Genomic DNA, 20248 nt, shown 5'->3' on the forward strand with positions numbered 1-20248 from the left:
CCTACCCTCCCTTCAACCCCTCCATCCCTTCCTATTTACAAAGACTGTGTTTCTATTTTTTCGTTTTCTCATATTAATTCCATTCCCCTCTTTCCCTTCCCCTACCCCTCCCACTTCCCCCTCCCCTTTGCCCCTTTTCTTCCTATTTCACATTATCTATTATATCTTTTAGTCCTTATTTACACTTTCAGTTTCTCACACCAGAGAAACTATTTGGTATTTACACGTGTGTCCTGTTTATTTCACTTAAGAGTATCGCCTCAGTGTGCATCCATTTAGCAAAAAATGTCTCTAATTTCTCGTTTTTGATGGCAGAGTAGTACTTCATTTTATTTAAAAACCCACATTTTTTTTATCCAGTCTCCAGTTGATGGGCATTTGGGCTGTTTCCAAGTTTTAGCTATCACAAACTGTGCTACTATAAACATGGGTGCACATATATCACTGTGGTATGATTCTTTTAATTCTTTGGGGAAGATACCCAGCAGGGGAATAGCTGGATCAAATGGGACTTCCAGTCCTAGTTCTTTGAGGTATCTCCATACTGATTTCCACAGTGGTTGCACCAATCTACACTCCCACCAGCAGTGGAGCAGGGTTCCTCTTTCCCCACAACCCTGCCAGCATTTGTTGTTGGTTGATTTCATGATAACAGCCATTCGTTCTGGAGTGAGGTGGAATCTCAGCATTGTTTTCATTTGCATCTCTCGAATGACCAGTGATGTTGAACATTTTTTCATATGTTTATTTGCCATGTCTACTTCTTTGTGTGAGAAATGTCTGTTCATTTCAGATGACCATTTTTGGATTGGGTCTAAATTTGGGAGGTCTGATTTTTTTAAGTTCTTTATAGATTCAAGATAGTAGACTTTTGTCTGAGGGACGGCTGGTGAAAATTTTTTCCCACATTGTGGTTTGTCTCTTCACACTGCTGGTGGTTTCTCTTGCTGTGCAGAAGCTTTTCAGTAAAAAGAGATCCCACTTATTGATTGTGCTAGTTCAAAGGCAACTGAGGTTTTGTTCATAAAGTCTTTTCCTATCCCAATGTCTTGAAGAGTTCTACCTAACCTCTGTTCCAGCCAGTTCAGTGTTTCTGTTTTTATATTTAGATCTCCAATCCATTTTGATTTTAGATTAGTGCATGGTGAGAGATATAGGTCTAGTTTTAGTCTTTGGCAAGTTGAAACCCAATTTCTCCAGCACCATTGATTAAAGAGACTATCTTTCCTCCAGCGAGGATGTTTCTGCCGCCTTCGTTGCAAGCACAAGGTCCGAAGTTTGATCCCCAGTACCAAAAAAATTTAAAAATTACCTTTCAAAATGGCAAAAAATGCCAGGCATTGTGGTGCATGCCTGTAATCCCAGCACTTGGGAGGCTGAGGCAGGGGGACAGCCATGAGTTCAAAGACAGCCCGGACTACACAGTGAGTTCAAGACCAGCCTGAACTGCATAGCATGACCTGTTTCAGAAAAACGAAACTTAAAAAAAAAAAAAGGTCAAAAAACACATTTTCATTACAACTGTTCAGTCCATAAGATAGCTCAGAATGAATGTTTCCCACTTGGCTTTTAATTCAGGGGTTGGGGGATCTAGATTCTAGTTCTAACTCGCATAGTTGATGACCACTAGATGACCTTGTACAAATAATATCTAAACATCACAATCTTTTTGGATAAAAAGAAGCTAGACTACAGCTGTTCTTACTTTTTAAAAAAAAGTGTTATACACACAAATGAAATAAGAAAGCACTCTAAATATTAAAAAAGCTCCCCCAATAAAGTATTATTTTACATGAGAATGGACATATATATGAAGCCTGAAAGCTAGTATCAATTAAAGATTACACAAAATTATCAAAATAACAAAGTGTCTTACACATTGTAAGTTTTTAAAAGTAATGATCAGTACAAAGACTACCTATTGGCAATTGAAACCATGATTTCAAATTGAGACTAACTTAAATGACCTTTTGTCCTTTGACTCTCCACAGGTTTGCAGAAATACAGACTACTCCATTGTTCACACTTCACTCAAGCATTTATACAGTGCTTATTCTCTTTTTCTTAAGAGCTCATGCGATAGAATAATAGTACATTTGCATTAGTTATTTTGTTGTCTATATCCCACAATGAAGTTATATACAAAGTTTTATAGGAGTATAGAAAATGAAGCAATTAATTCTTTAGTTAGTGATAGGGAAATTTCCCATTTGAACTAGTTCTCAAGGGATGAAGGTGAAAAGTCATTCTGAAGATAAAATAGCAAAGGGGCACTTGTTCTCAACAACAGTGAGCACTGTCATATAGCTGGCAGATGAGTTTGGGATGAAGGAAAAACAGTCATAGAAGATGAAGTTGGAAAAAAGAAAATGAGACAGATGTTAGTACTAAAAATTAATGGAACAATAAAAGATTTTTGAGCAGGGGTACATAGTACCAATAAAAGAATTATGAGCCCCTGGAGAGGAAAGAGTACTGAGAACATTTTAGAGCTAATAAATGCCACCCTTTTTCTTGATTCAAGTAACTCTTGAGTAACCCTAAATCCTAAATGACAGATACTCTCCTCTCTATTTACCAAAGAGAAAAGATACTAAGCTCTAATATAAATACCACTTAAGAAAACCAAATAGGAGCCCAAAAAGGTAAAGAGCGAATTTAACCTAAGGAGTAAAGTCAAATCTAAGTAGGGGAAAAATGATTTAAGTGTATATACCATCTCAACTCAAAATAATAGTTTTTCACAACTCAAAATAATAGTTAAAATATTTCATCACCTTTCCACTAATATTATAAAAAGATGGAATGAAATGCATGTGCTTTGGATATAAAATTTTTTTCTTTTTAATGTACTAAGGATCAAACCCAAGGCCTCATGCATGCTACAGAAGTGCTCCACTCCTAGCTACATTTCCAGCCCTACCACCTGGCTTTCTGCACATGTTCACATTAATGTGCCTTAAAAATAATGTGTGTCAAATAAATAACTTTCACAAAAACGTAATGGTCTTTTTACTTCTGTCAACAAAACATTAGCTATCTGTTAAAACACACACACACAAAATCAATGAAGTGAATGTATGATCTGCTATTCTCTCAAAAGCTCAGGCCAGGATCTTTGTAGTCATGTTCAGATATGTGAAAAAAACAGAAAGAAAGAATCTTGGCTTCTTTCTTTACAATGGCACTGCAACATGTCATCTCATTCTTTCTATTCCTTTGCTTAAGCAATTCCTCTCACCCAAACCTACTTCCTTTGATTGACTATCTACATTCTGCCCCTTTTAAAAAAAAGTTTCAAGGTCTAAGGACTTGTGCTGTAGCTCTGTGGCAGAGCACTTGCCTAGCACACACAAGGCCCTGGGTTCAATGGGGAGGGAGGAAAGGGAGTCCTAAGGTCAATAAAATCTTAAATTCATACAGAACTTCTCAATTTAAGTCCTAATGGACACATGAATTTTTTTTTGGTACCAGGGATTGAACTCAGGACCTTGCACTTACAAGTCAGGCACCATGCCACTGACCTAAATCCCCCACCCTTGGATACATGAATTTAATACAGTACGGTTTTTGCTTTCTAGCATTTAATCAATTTCATTCCTTAGTCTACGCCTTTACAAAAATTCACATCCTATCTCAACTATTACAGAGCCTTGGAATGGCACAGTGGTTACGAACTTGGGCTCTAGACTCTAAAGAATCAAAATACCCAGAACCAATCTCAGCTCTATCATTTACTAGGCATGTAAACTTGGTCAAGTTAACCTAACCTAATCTCTCTGTACCTCGATTTCCTCACATAATGTGGGGAAAATAAGCATCTATCTCATAGAGTTGAAGATTAAATAAATTAATATGTAAAACATTTAGAAAAGGGCAAGTTAAGCTGTTACCCAGTTTTCCTTGCTTTGGCCCGCTCTACAGCTGTTGCTTCACTCTTCCTTAAATGGTGGTTTTGATATACCAGTGCTGTGCTCACAACTCTCCTTGGTCTCTAGGTGCATTTAGGGGGGCTACTGAGGATCAAACTCAGGACCTTGCCCTTGTGAGGCAGGTGTGGTACCACTAAGCTAAATCCCCGGCCCTCCTTGGTCACTCTAATAATTTAAAGGCCCAAGAAGTACTTAGCTTGGTAAAACCACTCCACAACTGTTTTATTTACTCAATAGCCACTTTATAGCAGGAAAACAGAGAGACATAGGGTAGAATCCCTGTTCGCTAGGGTCTGATACTTAATTACAAAGACAAAACACACAGAATGATGTTCACCCAAGCTCCTCTTAATACAGAACTCTCCAATCAATAAAACAGAATTTGTTTCCTCAGTATTGGGAAGCTCATTCAAAATTTTCTGGTTTCATTTTATTCCACCCAAATCCCCTGAAAAGAAATAACTAAAAACAAACAAACTTGTCCTAACTTGCATCTATCCACACCAATTTTTTGGGGGGGCGGCTTTTTGAAACAGGGTCTTGCTATGTAGTTTAAACTGGCCTTGAACTCACCATGTAGCCCAGGCTGGCCTCGAACTCACAGTAATTCTCCTCCCTCAGCTTCCTGAGTGCTGAGATTACAGACATGCACCACACCTGGTTCTCCACACCAATTAATTTTAAAGTCTAATTCAAAAACCATCACTTTTATGTCATATATTACCTCAATTAACTGTTTTCATGGTGTATAACCAACTTTTCTGTCCAACATATACAATATGCTCTTAGAAAAAATAAATACTTCTTCCAAGTTCCTGCCCCCTCACCACCCCTCCCTGTCATGCTAAACAGGTACTCAAACCTACACATTGAATTTAGGCAAAAAATGAGACAGGCAACAGACAACTATTATTAAATAAACTACAGTGAGACTGGAAGACTACTGCTGTACACTACTGCATCAACCAGTTCCTAAAGCTGTAAATCAAATAAGGTCCTCCAAATCACAAGTTCATTCACAATCCCTTTTGTGTAACTTCCATTTGGATAGATTTGCTTGCTCGGTGGTACTTGGGAGTCAAGTGAAGAATTAATAAGCATTCTATTATCTGCTAATCTGAAGAGTTTGGACTCCAAGAGAGAGGAAAGGATAATACACAGAGCCAGCATCCAAACAGGGCAACTGTTACATCCCTGAGAAGATGATATGGGAAAGATTATTAAATTCTACTTTGTGGCAAACCTGTCAACCTCCAACATGCAGATTTAAGTACAGTAAGACATTCCATTAACTCAGCATTAAGAAGTGTCACCTACATTTCCATCTGCTTACATTTTGCAAATTTTCTACAATTTGTAATACTTGAATAATCAAGAAGTTTCAAATGTTCATTATTTCTTCCAGCTTTTTGTTGTTTTTTTTTTTGTACCAGGGATCGAACCCAGGTCCTTGAGCTTGCAAGGCAGGCGGCGGAACCACTGAGCATATCCCCGGCTCTTCCAGCTTTTTTTGTTTTGTTTTGTTTTTTGGTACCGGGGATTGAACTCGGGTCCTTGCGCTTGTGCAGCAGGTGGCGAAACTACTGAGCTAAATCCCCAGCCCCTCTTCCAGCTTTTAATGGACCTCCCATGATGATCAATGTAAAATGTAAGTCACCCACAAACTAAGTCAATCAAAAATATTACTTCAATTTTCCACCTCTCAGATAAAATGTCTATTTTGACAAATTTATCAACTTCATTAATTTCTATTTTTAAAATTATTTCACATGTGCCATCATATGAAAGAATATAATTTCTCACTACCTTCTCTTTTGTTTTGTTTTGTTTTTGTTTGTTTTCTGAGGTAAAGTCTCCCTTTGTAGTTCAGGCTGGCCCTGAACTCACTATGTAGCCCCAGGCAGGCCTCAAACTCACTGTGATTCTCCTGCCTCACTCAGCCTCCCAAGTGCTGGGATCACAGGCGTGCACCACTGCCACCCAGCTTCAATACTTCTTACCAGTCCACAGTACAACTGCAAATTGCAAAGCATCTAGATGGTTCCCTCTTCCCCCACAAACACCCTTCCTAAGTACTGAGTCCTTAATTAAGAGCCAGGCACAGAGTACTAAGTGATTTACAAAATTATCTCAATCCTCAGAACGATAAAAGGAGGGGATGAAGGGTATATAGCTCAGTGATAGCACAGGTGCTTAGTATGCTCAAGGCCCTAGGTTGGATCCCTAACAAACACACTAGTATGTACCATAATTATTCCTACATAAGAAAACTGGGGGCTTAAAAATGTTTAAAAAACAAACATAGGGCTGGGGATTTAGCTCAGTGGCTCAGCTGCCTGCCCCACAAGTGCATGGACCCGAGTTTGATCCCTGGTACAAAAAAAATTTTAAATATAAAAAAAATTTTTTTAATTACAAAAAATTAAAAACAACTTGCGTGGTACTTCCACAAAGGGATTCTTGTGTTACATACAGGAATTGCTTTCTTCTATTATGAGTCAATTACAGTAGAAATCTCCAAACTACATATTTCACATAGAAAGCAATAAATGATATTTAGTCAAATTGGTATTTTCTTTAGCACATTCCAGCATCTGGCACACAACAGATGCTCAATAAAAACCTGTCTGTCCAAACTAAAACTTCAAATAGTTAATTCCTAAAACAAGCTGATGACATGGCAAGATCTGAAAGGTTATTTGTTCTAAGTAGATTGGTTGGAACAATAATCAATAATTTTACCTACACATAAAGTAATAGCTTCATATTCTAAACGTTACTTTAGCTATTAAAGCAGACGGAAAGAGTGAAAATGGTAGGAATAAACCAACCCTATCCTGCAAATGTAAGTTTTTCTTTTCTTGTTTTCTTGCAGTGTTAGGAATCAAACCCAGGGCCTTGCATATAAGAGGCAAGCACTCTACCACTGAGCTATACCCCCAGCCCAAAGGTAAGTTTTTCTAAATAACAAATTCCATTCAAAATGTTAACATGTCATCTAAATTAGTAACTAAGCAATCAAGATTTATCTATTCCTAGTCACTTCAAAGTAACTGTGAGGATGCCAAGTGTGGTGGCAGACACCTGTCATCCCAGCACTCAGGAGGCTGAGACAGGAGGATCAGGACTGCCACATGTGTGAGGCCAGAGTGGACTACATAGTGAGTTTGAGGCTTGCCTGAACTACATAGACCTGTCTCAAAAAACAACAAAGAAAAAAACAAATAAAAAAAACCTGTGAGGGTTTTAGTACAGCCATGCAAAGTACCATGCATGTAATCACTTCTTAAAAAATGTGTCTCCTTTAATTGTTGAATCAAAGAAAGTACATTTGCAAACTATGTACTGTAAGTAAACCTGTTATCCAATTATACTGTAAGTGAACGTATGTACTGTAAGTGACCTGTTTCCCAGAGACATAAAAAGGCAAAAATACAAAAGCTGGTTAAGGCACTAGTAGTTAACTGATAGGTGGAATGATGAGCTTTATAAATATTCATTTTAAAGGACTACAGGTGATCTATGAAGTCTTGAGGCACCCAAAAGTCAGCTTCCAGGGAGATAAAGGAGTCTGTTCCACAGGTAAATGAGCATCTGGTGCTACAGAGAAAAATTAACATACTTTTCAGTTCTCATCCTACACACAGAGTAGGTTATAGGTATTATGCAAGCACAGCACTTGGGCAATCTTTTCCTCCTTTTTAAAAAGATGATTTATATAATAATTCCTTAATTCAGTGGCTGCAGAAGTATTGCTTTCTCTCTTCCTTTTGAGGTTCAGGTTTCTTTCATTTCAAAACACTATTCTTAAAGGCTTAAAAACTCTTCTTTTAAAGAAATACTTAATCATTTAACTTAGAGGGGGCAAAAAGTCAGGAGATGGAACCTAAGTTATTTCTATCAGTCTTACATAACTTAAAGTTGGAACTGATCCAGTAGTTTAACTAAAACCCGAGGTTTATAGTCAAAGATGAACTGGTATACTTTACACACACATAAATAAGACTTTTGAAAAACTGAAAGGATCTTACTCTTGATTTCCTAAAATGTAAGAACACGTGTAGTAGTGTGCTAGAGTGCTAAAATGCTAAAATGCTAAAAATAGCTACACTGAAAATGAGAAAGCACTGAAATTATCCTATTATATTTAAGTAATATTATAATTGATAGCACTGGAGATAATTTCAGAAAATTTTCTAACACTGATACCTGAAAATCACCCTGTAAGTAGGCACTGTTTATTAAATAAGTGATGCAAGGAACATCAAAAAGTGATTTTCAAAAGCCATAGCTGTATTTTCACCTAACTTGTAAACAAAACTTCAAAATGTAAAGTTACAGTTATTCATACTAAATTATTACTTTTGATTATTGCAAATTATCCCTACAAGGTTAAATATGTATCAAACCTTTCAAAAACATTAGCTTTACAAGAGGAATTACCCTTACTAGAAAAGCCCTGAATGAACTCAACTAAAAGCTACACGTTAAGTACCTTTCATCACCAGGCACTAAAGCCCCAGTGCAATAATACTGGCCAGATTCCCCGAATTGCTTTGGGAACTGCTTTCTACTTGCTTAATCAAGCACTGAACTGCAGATTCACCTTTCTAAAAAGACAGAAAGCAAGATGCCAAGTTTCACTATCTAGTTTTCTGAAATGAATTAGGGTTTGGGATTTCACTGGGAATGACCACGTTATCAGGATGCCATCACCCTACTGAGGCATTTAATTACAATACCGTCTCTGTTTTCCATTCAACCAACTCAGTTAAATTTCCACTAGAATTAGGCACAGAAAAAGTTGATCCCTGGCCTTGCTGGAAGTGTCCTCTGGGTGCAAACCCTGGGATCCTGCATACATTAGGCTTCTCAGAGAGGACAAGAGGAAACAAAAAGATTGTTAGTGTGGTGACATTACCTTGCCTGTTTTGTGATCAAACCAGACGAGAGCATGGTTCCTTGACAGCACTTTGCAATCAAAGGTGGCATTATTCTGCGCTGGTCGACAACGTGCCACTGAGCGGCCGATTTTGATGGGCTCGTCCAGGTAGACATGACGCTCCTGAAAAGGGTGCGAGTTTGGGCGGCAAGTGAAGATGGCCAAGGCTGACGGCATCGAGGACAGACTGGGTTTGTCTTTCTACCAGGGACAATGAGGTGTTCCTCCAGATTCGGAATGCTCTTCACAAGCCTATACCTCTATCCCCCCCAAAATTTTAAATTAAAACAAACTGCACATTGTCTAAGCATAACCAATGAACATTAACAGCTCTTCACTTGGGTGGGAAGACAAGCCAGAGAAAACCCCATCACCTCCTCTAAAGCACAACAGCGCTCTGATCACAAAAAGTCCCCAACTGGCAGCTTTCAGTCCATCTTCCTTGGGAAGAAAAGGCTCAAACATCGGGCAGCTTCGGCCAAGAAAACTCCTGGAAGACAGTTTGGGGACTGGAGGTATCCAAGCAGATGAGTCACACACCAATTCTTGTGTTTTGTTTGAGATCGCGGCCGATTCTCCCCCTCGGTGGCGGAAACGTTGCAGCACTGCAGCATGAAGGACGGGTCGGTTCGGTGCGGCCGGGAAGGTCTTTCCGGGCCGAAGGAAGGTGTAGCTGAGCACCTCTGGGCAGCCACCGCCGCTCTTTAAGGGCCCGGAGCGGCGCGAAGCGAAGGGGACGACGAAGGGGTCTAGAGGGCCGGCCGGACAGTCAGCATTGCCCCTGCTGCGCGGAGGCCAACCCGGAGTGGGCAGGGATCCCGGGCGAGGCTCGAGCCGCCTCGGCAGTCCGAGGCGCGAGGACCGGGGGCTGGCGGGGGCGCAGCAGCGGCAGAGGCGCGACACCCGGGCACCTGGCGGGCGTCCCCGCGACCAGGGCGGGGACCCGGCTCTGCAGGCCGGTGCGGACCGAAGCAGGCTCTACCCCTGGGAGGCTTGGGTGTCCCGGCGGGCGGGAAGTTGATTTCTAGACGCCGGGGCTCCCGCTGCAGCCCAGCACACGGGTGGCCTCCGGTCAGGGTCGCCCCCAAGAGGGTCGCATCTCAGGGGCGGCAGCCGCAGCTCCGGGAGAACGCGGAGGTGGGGGAGGGAGACTGGCCCGGAGGTTGAGGGAGAGGCCTGGAGGCCCCGGGTTGGGTCCGCCGCAGCCTCCACCACTCGTGGCCAGTGGAGTAAGCTCAGGCTGTGCCCGACGAGGCAGGAAACTTTCCGACCTGGTAGGAAAAACACCAAAACAAACGGCCGTCAGGAGCCGGTGTCCGCCCGTCTCAGCCCTAGTGCCCCTCAGCCAGCCACCCGCCCGCCCGGACCGCCGGCCACGACCTCGGCCGACCTATCCGCGGGCAGCCTGCGGGGTTTTGGAGCCAAGACGCCACGAATGGCTTTGCCTCCCTAACCACTGCCGCCACCTCAGCTTACCTTGCCAGCGCCTGCCGCCATAGTGACTCTGACTGAAACCTACCCGGTGCACCGCCACGGGAACGCGCACCCTTTTCAAGGGCCCTCCTATCCCTTCTCCCTTGCCGTAGTCAGAGGATGTCACGTGAACGACGCCTTGGAAGCCATGTTGGTCAAGGGCAGAAAAGAGGGCAGGCTAATTTTTAACGTGCCTTTGGGTGGCATCTTAGTTAAGGGCTGAAAGCTTCAAACCTCGGGAAAACCTTTGACGACCATTTTGGTTACGGGCAAGGAAGAATTTGTGTGAGCAAGTGTTTATAAATTACCCATACCAACTTTCTGTTTTACCTTCTTAGTAAAAAGGTCTAACTTTTATTAAATTTTATTCACTGTAGTTTTCCCTGAAAATAGTAACGAGCAAAGAGGACAGACCACTCAAAGAAGATGTTTATTGGCAGGCATCTTAGCTGAGGGCAACACAGTGACCCGTAACCGTCTTAGCTGTGAACAACCAAACTCCGTAAGTCTCAGGATCCTCAGCTATGAGTATCATCTTTCCTCGGTTAATTCTTCGCTGTGTTTCCTGCCAGAACTCTTTTTTATTCCATTTCGAATGACTGTCCTTCTCACTGGACCTACTATGTTGCTCAGGACTCCTACCTCGATTCAGTCGCGAAGAAGTGAAACTTCAGAGTTTCAGATCCTGTGGCTTCCAGAGAAGGATGAATTCCAATATGAAAAAATAGAGCATTGCCCCCCACTCGTTATCGTAAGGTAGATAAAAGAGTCATTGGCCTAGAGAAGAAAACACTTGGCAAAAGCAAAATGAAAACTACCAGATGAGAAGGAATCTTAACCATGTAGAATCACTGTTGTCATTCTTCAGATTCCTGTGACAACAGGATACACCACTGTATAACCTTGGGCAAGTTTCTAAACTTTTTCAAACCTCTTTGTCTCTTCTATAATATGAGCATAATAATACTTAACTCTCTTGTTCTAGAGACTTCAAAGTGTTAAATCATATTGCTCAATAAAGAGTAGTTATTCGTTTCTATATTTACTTTTAGGGTTTTAGCTCCGTTCTGGGTTTTGTGCTGGGCCCTACGGACACAGGTGAACAAAACCTCCTTTCCTGTCCTCTGAGAGTTCAGCAGGTGTTATGGGGGTGAGGGGGTTGTTGAACACAGATAACTTCACTTCGATGTAATCAGGGCTGAGAGGCAATCACTGAGTCCTAAAGGGGTCAGGATGCCTTCTTGGAGAGGTAAAGGAACTGATGTAGGAAGAGAGGAGAACCACCAGAAAGAGGGATAGCAAGAAAAGAAATGGGCCTGGCACAGTGGCTAAGTAAATATTTGACCCACTGAATGAAAATTAAATACTGTTACTCATTAGAGGATAAAGTAGGAGTGGCACAAAGTGAATCTGGAGAGAATAAACATATTATGAAAACCTTACATATTTTTCTTCTAAATGGTGCCTGGGATCAAACTCGGGGCCTTGCCCTGGCTAGGTAGATGCTCTACCTCTGATCTACACCCTCATCCCTAATACCTTACATACGCTTTTAAGCCTGTTCAATTCAGCAAATATGTATTGAGTTACTACTGTATCCTAGAGAGTAATAGGGACACGTTGGAATGTTTTATTATAAAAAGATGAAGGGCCTGGCATGTGGCTCGCCGCACAGCGCCTAGCTGGCAAGTGTGAGGCCCTGAGTTTGATTCCTAGTACAAAAAAAAAAGATGAAGCCAGTGACACATGCCTGTAATCCTAGAACTCTGGGAGGCTGAGGCAAAAGATCTCAAGTTCAAGCCTAGCCCTGGCAATTTAAGGACTTAGCAAGCTTCTATCTCAAAATAAAAAAGAACTGGGGATGTAGTTCAGTGGGAAGGGCCTGAGTTCAATCTTCAGTGCCAGGAAAAGAAATAAAGAAGGGAGGAGGGGAGGGAAGACAAGGGAATTTTTCACTTCTGGTAACTTTTAGGCTTATATGAAACAAAGAAAGCCTTTCCACAAATCCCTGAGTTCTCTGCATGAATTTAAAAGTCATGAATTTATAAGCATTGTTTCATTCATTCTATAATAATTTGATTGAATACCTACTGGAAAACAGATACTTTGAAAGGCCCTGAAAATAAAACAAGGAGACAAAGAGGAAGAAGAGGGGAGGAAGAGGAGGAGGAATATGGGGAAGAGGAAGGGGAGGAAGAAAGGGGAAAGAGGAAGAGGAAAGGAGATAAAGAGGGAGGAGGAGGAGGAAGAGGAAGAAGAAAACAAGACTCCCTCAAATTGCTTACAGCTTAGATCATGACCCAGGAAGGTCCTCGCTTACTGTAATGGAGTAAAGAAAGAGTAGTGGAAGCATAGGTATGGTGGCCCACACCTGAAATTCTAGTTACTTGGGACAGTTGAGGCTGGAGGATCTCAAGTTTGAGGCCAGCCTGGGGAACTTAAAGAGCTCTAGTCTCAAAATCGAAAAACTTTCAAAAAGGACTTGAGAGAACAGAACTTTTAAGGGATTACAAAGAGGTCTATGCTATTGGAACGGAAGAGGTAAGGGAAGGTGTGGGAGGGGTCAGAAATGTGGTTTAGTTGCCAAAGAACTTGTAGGCACTGCAACAAACTTCAGAACTTTTACAAAGTAGATAATATCTCACAGAATCTTGTTATGATTAAGTAAGATAAGGCAAAACAAAATTTCAACCAGGATTCCTGGATAACAGTATATACTCTGAGTATATTAATTTTTATTACTATTGATAATAGTAAGAATTCTCCCAGCCCTCCAAATATAGTTAGGAGCTAGTTATTTTCTGTATATGGAGAGACTAGTTTATAAATACAAAAACAAAAGATGTCTCTATGTTCAGTTCGACTGTAACATCGCTTAAATTGTTAAGCAGAATGGACTTTTCTGTACAAGAAAAACTGGGACTGTTATAACCTGGCAGGGTAAAGAATCCTACCAAGCTACGCGGGGCAACTGGAAATGCCAAAATGGCATTGAAGGCATTCTTCACCCACTGTTACTTGGCAGACACACAAAAAAAGGCTTAAATTAAGAAATCTCATACATAAGATATTTTGAATTCTAAAGCATGTGGGTGTTCCTCGCTGATTCTGTAACCATACAAAATTTTAACTAAATAAAAAACCACGTCATGTTTTGAGAAATGAGAATGGCAATATTTCCTGATGTTGTTGCTCTTTCCTTTTAAAATTTGTACCTTCTTAAAGACTAATATATATTACCACTGCTATTGTCCAGGCTACTCTTCAGTCTCAGAAAAGCAAAGAGAAAATTGGAAAATTATTGTCCTACTACCATCAAAGATGAGGAATTATTAGCACTTCAGCAGTATGACAACTCTGTAAACTCAGTTAATATGCACCCCTCCCTAAGTGATAATGTTCCAATTGGACTTTAACTACTGACTTTGATATAATAAATTGTGGAGCACTTATGTAACTGCCTAAGCAGATATCTGAATTGCAAATACTATATGGGTTAGCACACTAATTAAAAAGGAAACCAGGAGTGCTCACAGATCAAAGTCGTCGGTATATATTTTTAATGGTACATAGTGGCTCGTTAAAATGGAAGTTGACCCTCTCTCTACTAAGGAAGCCCCAAGGAGTTCTAATGAGTGGAAATACCCTGTCATTTCCCGGGTGCCTGGGGTGGAGTTGCCCAGGCATTCCTGAAGTGCTGCTCATCTGTTTTTGGCTTCCTGGTCCTTCAGGAAATAAAAGAAAAATAATTACCTGAAGACAAGTGAAGGCATTTATTTTTCATTTAACAATCTTCTTTGTGACTAGAAAAAGAGGGAATCAGAATATGAGCTCTAGAAAGAATCACAGACAACTAATCTTTCTTCTTCACTTTATAGCCAGGAAAACTGAGGCCCAGAGAAGGAAATTTTATTGAATGTGTATTTACTATGTGGTCAGCATTTTGTCATAACTGGTGTGTGCATGTGCGTGTGTGTGTGTGTGTGTGTGTGTGTGTGTGTGTGTGTATGAGACAGGGTCTCACTTTGTATTTTAGGCTGCTCTTAAACTCACTGTGTAGCCCAGGCTGGTCTCAAACTTGTGATGACCCTCCTGCCTCAGCCTCCTGAGTGCTGGGATTACAAGCAAGTACCACCACACCCAACTTCTCATAACATTGTTCTGTGGTATTACTCCTGTTTTATAAGTAGAGAAATTGAAGTTAAGGCTCAGATATTAAAGGTTTTTTTTTCTTGCTGTGCTGGGGATCAAACCTAGAGCCTTGTACATACCAGATAAGCACTCTACAACAAAGCTACAAAGATTAAGATTTTCATTGTGACTGGTTCTGAATCACCATGCTAGATACAAAATACATGTGAGAGGGTTTTTTTCCTAAAAATTATTTTTATTTATTTTTGATTAATAGAAATGCATGCTCCTTGCATATATTCAAATAACCCAAAGGAAGTAAAGTAAAAGTCCTCTCTAGCCTACTAAGAAATACTCAGTCTAGTGTTGTTAATAGTTTGTTGGCAATATTCTTCCAGATGTTTTTTCTAAGCCACATAAAGCATACCCTTTTAAAAATACCACATCATTTAAGAGAAATGGGAAAGTCAACACTAAAAGCCTTGTTGTTGAAAGTGATCAATAATTTATATCTATAGCAAAAGGCCTGTATTGGGAGAAGGGGGTGTGGAAGGGAATAAATTATGTTTATTTTATCACTCTTTTTTTTTTTTTTTTTGGTACCGGAGATCGAACTCGGGACCTTGCGCTTGTGAGGCAGGTGCGGGAACCACTGAGCTAAATCTCCAGCCCTATTTTATCACTCTTATATAAATCCCCTTTTGATTACTGAAAGTGTCCTCTTGCTTTTAATAACTAATGTAAGAAAGTTACTTGGAATGTAGCAAATGCTTAAGAATAAAAGGGCTGGGTCAGAAAGCTCCATGAGGCATTTTCCTTCTAAATTTTTATTGGTTTAATTGGATTTGTTTCTAAATAACTTAGTTACCAATAAAATATCAGAGGCCCTGTTTATATGCAGTGGTTTTATTCATCTAGGGATTTTTTTTAGAAAGTTTTTGTTTTTTGTCTTTTTTTCCTTTCTTTTCTTTTTTTGAGACAGTGTTATGTAATTCAGACTGCCCTTAAATTCACTCCTTTATTTCCCCCAAAATAAGACTGGCTCTTATGTTAATTTTTTGCTTCAACAGAGCTTATTAAAGGATGTTTTCCTTTTTTCATGTACAACAATCTACATTTATTCAAGTACAGTCATGTCACCTTCTACTGGAACATCATCATAACTCTCCAAGCCCCAAATTCTGGCCTGAATTTCCTGGGACTCCATTTCCTGTAGATCCATTGGCCTCAATCTCTCACGTCCTAGTTTGCGTTAAACAAAAGTAAAATATTAAGGAAAGTAGATTTAAGGGAAACTTGTGAAACTTTTTAAAGCATTGTTCTCAACCATTTAATTTATTGAAAGGAAATACTGCTATGATTCCTGATTTAGCAGCAACCATTCTTTCGTTTACAAATACTTCTGGTTTTATTTGTTTTGATCTGTACTGGAAACATAAATAACGTTTTCTATATTATTTTTAAAAAAGAATGATAGGGCCGGGGATTTAGCTCAGTGGTTCTGCCGCCTGCCTCGAAAGCGCAAGGACCCGAGTTCGATGCCCTGTACCAAAAAAATAAAAAATAAAATAAAAAAAGAATGATAGTCCACACAAAAGTGACAAAAAATTGCAAGCACCAAAATTCAGAAAATGTTTCATTTCACACGCATGCATTAAGTGTATCCATTACAACACACGATGTATTGAATTATGAAGATTCATAGGAGACACAACCACATCCGTTCATTATCGAGTTCACACGTTATTTGTGCACTGTGCCTGTACCCTGATTGGTCATTTGGCAATGAGTCCCGAGTTCGTCTGTTCACATAGGCGATTACCTCTTGTCCAAAGGCACCTGTTTGGGTGTTTACAAATACTTAATTATAATTTATATAATCACTTATTTAAAGTATTAGTGTCAATAATATTATTTATTTATATTTAGTCATATATTGGCATTATTCCTTTAGAATCAACACATCCATCATGCGTTCCATGATAAGCGTGTCCATCTGGGTGAGAGTCTTAACTGGTGCTTACTTTTAGAGCAGTGCTTATATTCTGAGCCGCCTGAAAAATGCTTGGGCTTATTTTCCACTTCGGTCTTATTTTCAGGGAAATATACTACATACCCTAGATTGGCCTTGAACTCATGGCAATCCTTCTGCCTCAGCCTCTGGAGTGCTGGGATTGTGGGCATGCACCAACTCACCCAGATAGAAGGATTCTTTTTTGTTAGTATATATTTGTCATACATAATGATCACATTTGTCATAGGGAATTTGTACAGGTACATAATATATATTAATTCTTTTTTTTCCTATTCCTCTCCCCTTCCTTCAGGCTTTCTTCCCCTCCCATTTACAAAAGCTTTGTTTCCATTTTTTTCCCTTCCATTCTTTTTTTTCCTTCTCTCTTCCTTCCTTCCCCCTCCCACCTCCCTTGTTCCCCTTCCCACTTGAACGTATTCTTCCTGCTTCCCAATATCTATCCTCTGTTTTGCTCCTTATTTACCCTTTGGATCTTTCACACAAGAGAAACAATGTGATATTTAAACTAAGAAAAAAAATGGAAACAAAGCTTTTGTAAATAGGGAAGGGAAGAGGGGTTGAAGGGAGGGGAGGGGAATGGGAAAAAAAAAGAAACAAGATGTATCATGTACAGGTACAAATTCCCTATGATGAATGTTATTGTTATGTATATCTAAAATGTACCAATAAAAAATATTCATAGTTTCATGTTTTACCAGGAAAAAAAACTTATCTGATTTATTTCACTTAAGAATATGGTCTCAGGCCAGGGATTTAGCTCAATGGTTCTGCCGCCTGCCTCACAAGCCCAAGGTCCCAAGTTTGATCCCTGGTACCAAAAAAAGAAAAGAAAAAAGAAAAAAAGATTATGGTCTCATTTTCCTACAGATGACTCAAGTTCATCCTTCTTTATGGAAGAGTGAAAGTTCATTTTTTATTTAGGAAAACTGAAGGTTTGAGGGGAGGGTTTTTTGTTGGTTGGTTGGTAGTGGGAATTGAATGCAGGGCCTTTGCACTGAACTACATCCTCAGATCTTTCTTATTCTTTGTTTTGAGACAGGTTCTTACTAAGTTGCCCATGCTAGGTCAAACTTGCAAACTTGCCACCATACTATGGAAAACTATGATATTTTGAATAATTATTTTTAGTATTTTGTTTTTCATTTAATAAGCTCTATTAGTTTTTGCTTTACATGAATGCATTGTTGCTACTGTATAGCACTGGCATAGATAATGTTTGCCGTCAGCATCTCACTGAATGGCTGTGCTTCAGAGAACTGATAGATTTCTCCGTGGTGTTTGGTCTTACAGGGATCCCTAAGAAGACAGGTCGAAATGAAGTAAAGAGGCCTATACAACGAAATGAGTCTGGAGAGCTTGCTTCTTCCGTCCCCGTCCCCTGGCATGCCCACGACTCAAGACTCAATGATGGGAGATCCTGTGAATCTTCGCTGACTTTGCATGGAGCTGGTTTCCCGGCTGCGTGACCTGTAGAGAGGAGGGCCAGCGCTTAGAAGGAGTATCCTTGGAAAGACTCTGCTGTCTTAAAAGTCTCAATAATTTTTTAACAACACCTTCATTTTCATTAGCACTGGACCCCTCAGATTAGATAGCTGGTCCTGTCTTGGACGTACTGCTTTGACATTTCAGTATCCTTCTCTGTGCAAATCTACCATTTTGTCAAGCATGACAGAAATGCTGTAGGAGAAACCCGTGAGCTATTGACAGTGAAGAAGCATCCCTAGAGACTGAGTAAAACCAGACAGGTCTGTCTCCCTGTTTCCCAGTAGCTAATTATATGTAACTCAGGACCAGTGACAGAGATGATAGCAGAAGGAAACACGACTTGAGGTCTGTAACTTCTCACTCTAGCATGGGCTCCAAAGTTATTCTTCAAAATGATAATAATATTATAGATTCAATGTAGAATGTCTGGCCACTGAAATTTTGCATTTTAAGTATTTTCCCAAACTTTTTATTATAAAAATTTCAAATATATGGAAATATTGAAATAAAATTACAGTGAACGCACACATACAGAACTCCTTGACTCAGAGTTGCTACCACTTTTCATATTTGTCTTATCTGTGTGTGTTCTAATTCTTTGACAGCAAGCTGCAGACATCGTGACACCTTACTCAGAAATAGATCAGCATGCACATGATGTACAACTTGTTTTTTGTTCTTTGGGTTTTGGGGTTTTTTTTTGGTTTTTTAGACGGTCTCACTATGTACCCTAGGCTGGCCTCCACCTCGCTGCAATCCTTCTGCCTAGGCCTCCTGAGTGCTGGGAGTACAGGCATGTACCACCACACCCAGTTCATGATATACAATTTTGAAAAGTATTTTATTATCCATGGAGGCACATGCCTGTACTCCCAGCACTGTGGAAGGCTGAGAGAGAAGGATCACAAATTCAAACAAGTTCAAACTAGCCTGAGCAACTTTGCAATTTAGCAAGATCCTGTCACAAAATAAAGAATAAAAAAGGTCTGGGGGAATGTAACTCAGTGGGTAGGACTTCAATTCAACTCCTAATACTGGAAAAGGATGAGGAGAAAGAGGAGAAGGAGGGGAATGGGGAGAATTTTTTAAAAATGTTTTATTTTTAATGTAGAAGTCTTGGAAAATAGAAAAGTCTTAAGGAAAAATTATTCATAATTCTGCAGTCATTTGTTTGGAATTATGGAACCTATTTCTTTTTAGGAAAATTATGTGCTCTTCTTCCTCTTCATAGATCTTTGTATTTGTCTTTCACAGCACTAGTAACAACCTGTAATGGGCTAATAGTATAATGTCTTGATTAACATTGGTCTCCCCTCTGGACTGTAAGCATTATAAGAGTAAGGACCCTATTTCTGCTTTCTGTTCTTTCTCCAGGCACTAGCACAGTTTGTGGCACATAGCAGACCCATAAATATTTATTTATTTATTTATTTATTTATTTATTTATTTATTGTACTGGGGATCAAACCCAGAGTCTTATCTATGCTAGGAAAAATACCCTACCACTAACCCCAAGTATTTATTAAATGATTTAATTTTTTGGCTATGCAAAGATAAAGTTAAGGTCTGGTTCTTGAGTGATTGAAAAGTACAACTACTCTGCACAATAGTTTTTTTTTTTAATGAAAGAAAGAAAAGAAAAACCTGTTTTAAACATGAGCTTGGGGACTCCTTTGCAGATGATTATGGTTTCATGGAGATTTTTTTCCCCAGGATGTAGATTCCACATTCAGATTCCACTGTCTGAATGTCATTCTAGAATCATCAGTATGTTCTTGGATATGTGAGTTCCTGCTACAGGTTGTCTCAAAAGGTCAGGAATAGATTGTCAAGAAAGACAGCTGGTTGTGGTGGCACATCCCTGTAATCCCAGCACTCAGGAGGCTGAGGCAGGAGGATCACTGGGAGTTCAAGGCCAGGCTGAGCTACATAGTGAGTTCAAGGCCAGCCTGAACTACAACGTGAGACCCTGTCTCAAACACACACACACACACACACACACACATACACACACACACAAAGAAATACAAGGGGGGCCGGGGATTTAGCTCAGTGGTTCCACCACCTGCCTTGCAAATGCAAGGTTCTGAGTTCGATCCCTGGTACCAAAAAAAAAAAAAAAGACACTGCTATATGAAGCCTATAGAAAGGTGTACTCAGGGCTTTTTTTTCTGTTCTATCTAAATCACAATTCCATTTGGGCAAGTTTCTAAAAGGAAAAAATTTAAGAGAGCTGTTACTGGGTAGGGT

The 20248-nt window shown here is 40.0% G+C and overlaps 2 protein-coding genes across 42 annotated transcripts in view; one reads left to right on the forward strand and one right to left on the reverse strand.

Annotated features, from left to right (window-relative positions):
• The window catches only part of Slmap (sarcolemma associated protein), a 144711-nt gene extending 135159 nt beyond the window's left edge, over window positions 1-9552 (reverse strand). For all 41 annotated transcript variants that reach the window (XM_087182311.1, XM_087182283.1, XM_087182314.1 and 38 more), the window contains exon 1: window positions 8854-9552. In XM_087182311.1, the coding sequence (XP_087038437.1) occupies window positions 8854-9051 (198 nt within the window). In that variant the 5' untranslated portion in view covers window positions 9052-9552. The remainder of the gene's footprint in view (window positions 1-8853) is intronic.
• Window positions 9487-11388, forward strand: LOC101706338 (uncharacterized). The gene is made up of 3 exons (XM_004864287.3): window positions 9487-9501; window positions 9548-9833; window positions 10725-11388. Exons 1-3 carry the CDS (start codon window positions 9487-9489, stop codon window positions 11105-11107), a joined length of 684 nt encoding a protein of 227 aa, XP_004864344.2. The 3' UTR covers window positions 11108-11388.
• The last annotated feature ends 8860 nt before the right edge of the window (window positions 11389-20248 follow it).

This window comes from Heterocephalus glaber, unplaced genomic scaffold (genome assembly GCF_053883595.1).
Source record: "Heterocephalus glaber isolate CG9 unplaced genomic scaffold, H.glaber_assembly_v1.0 deba00001472, whole genome shotgun sequence".
Classification (NCBI taxonomy): Eukaryota; Metazoa; Chordata; class Mammalia; order Rodentia; family Bathyergidae; genus Heterocephalus; species Heterocephalus glaber.

Excerpts from the sequence above, each read along its gene's own strand:
- LOC101706338 (XM_004864287.3), top strand. Across the intron at positions 9,834-10,724 it reads GGACCCGGCTCTGCAGGCCG|TTTTCCCTGAAAATAGTAAC; the intron begins GTGCGGACCGAA and ends TATTCACTGTAG.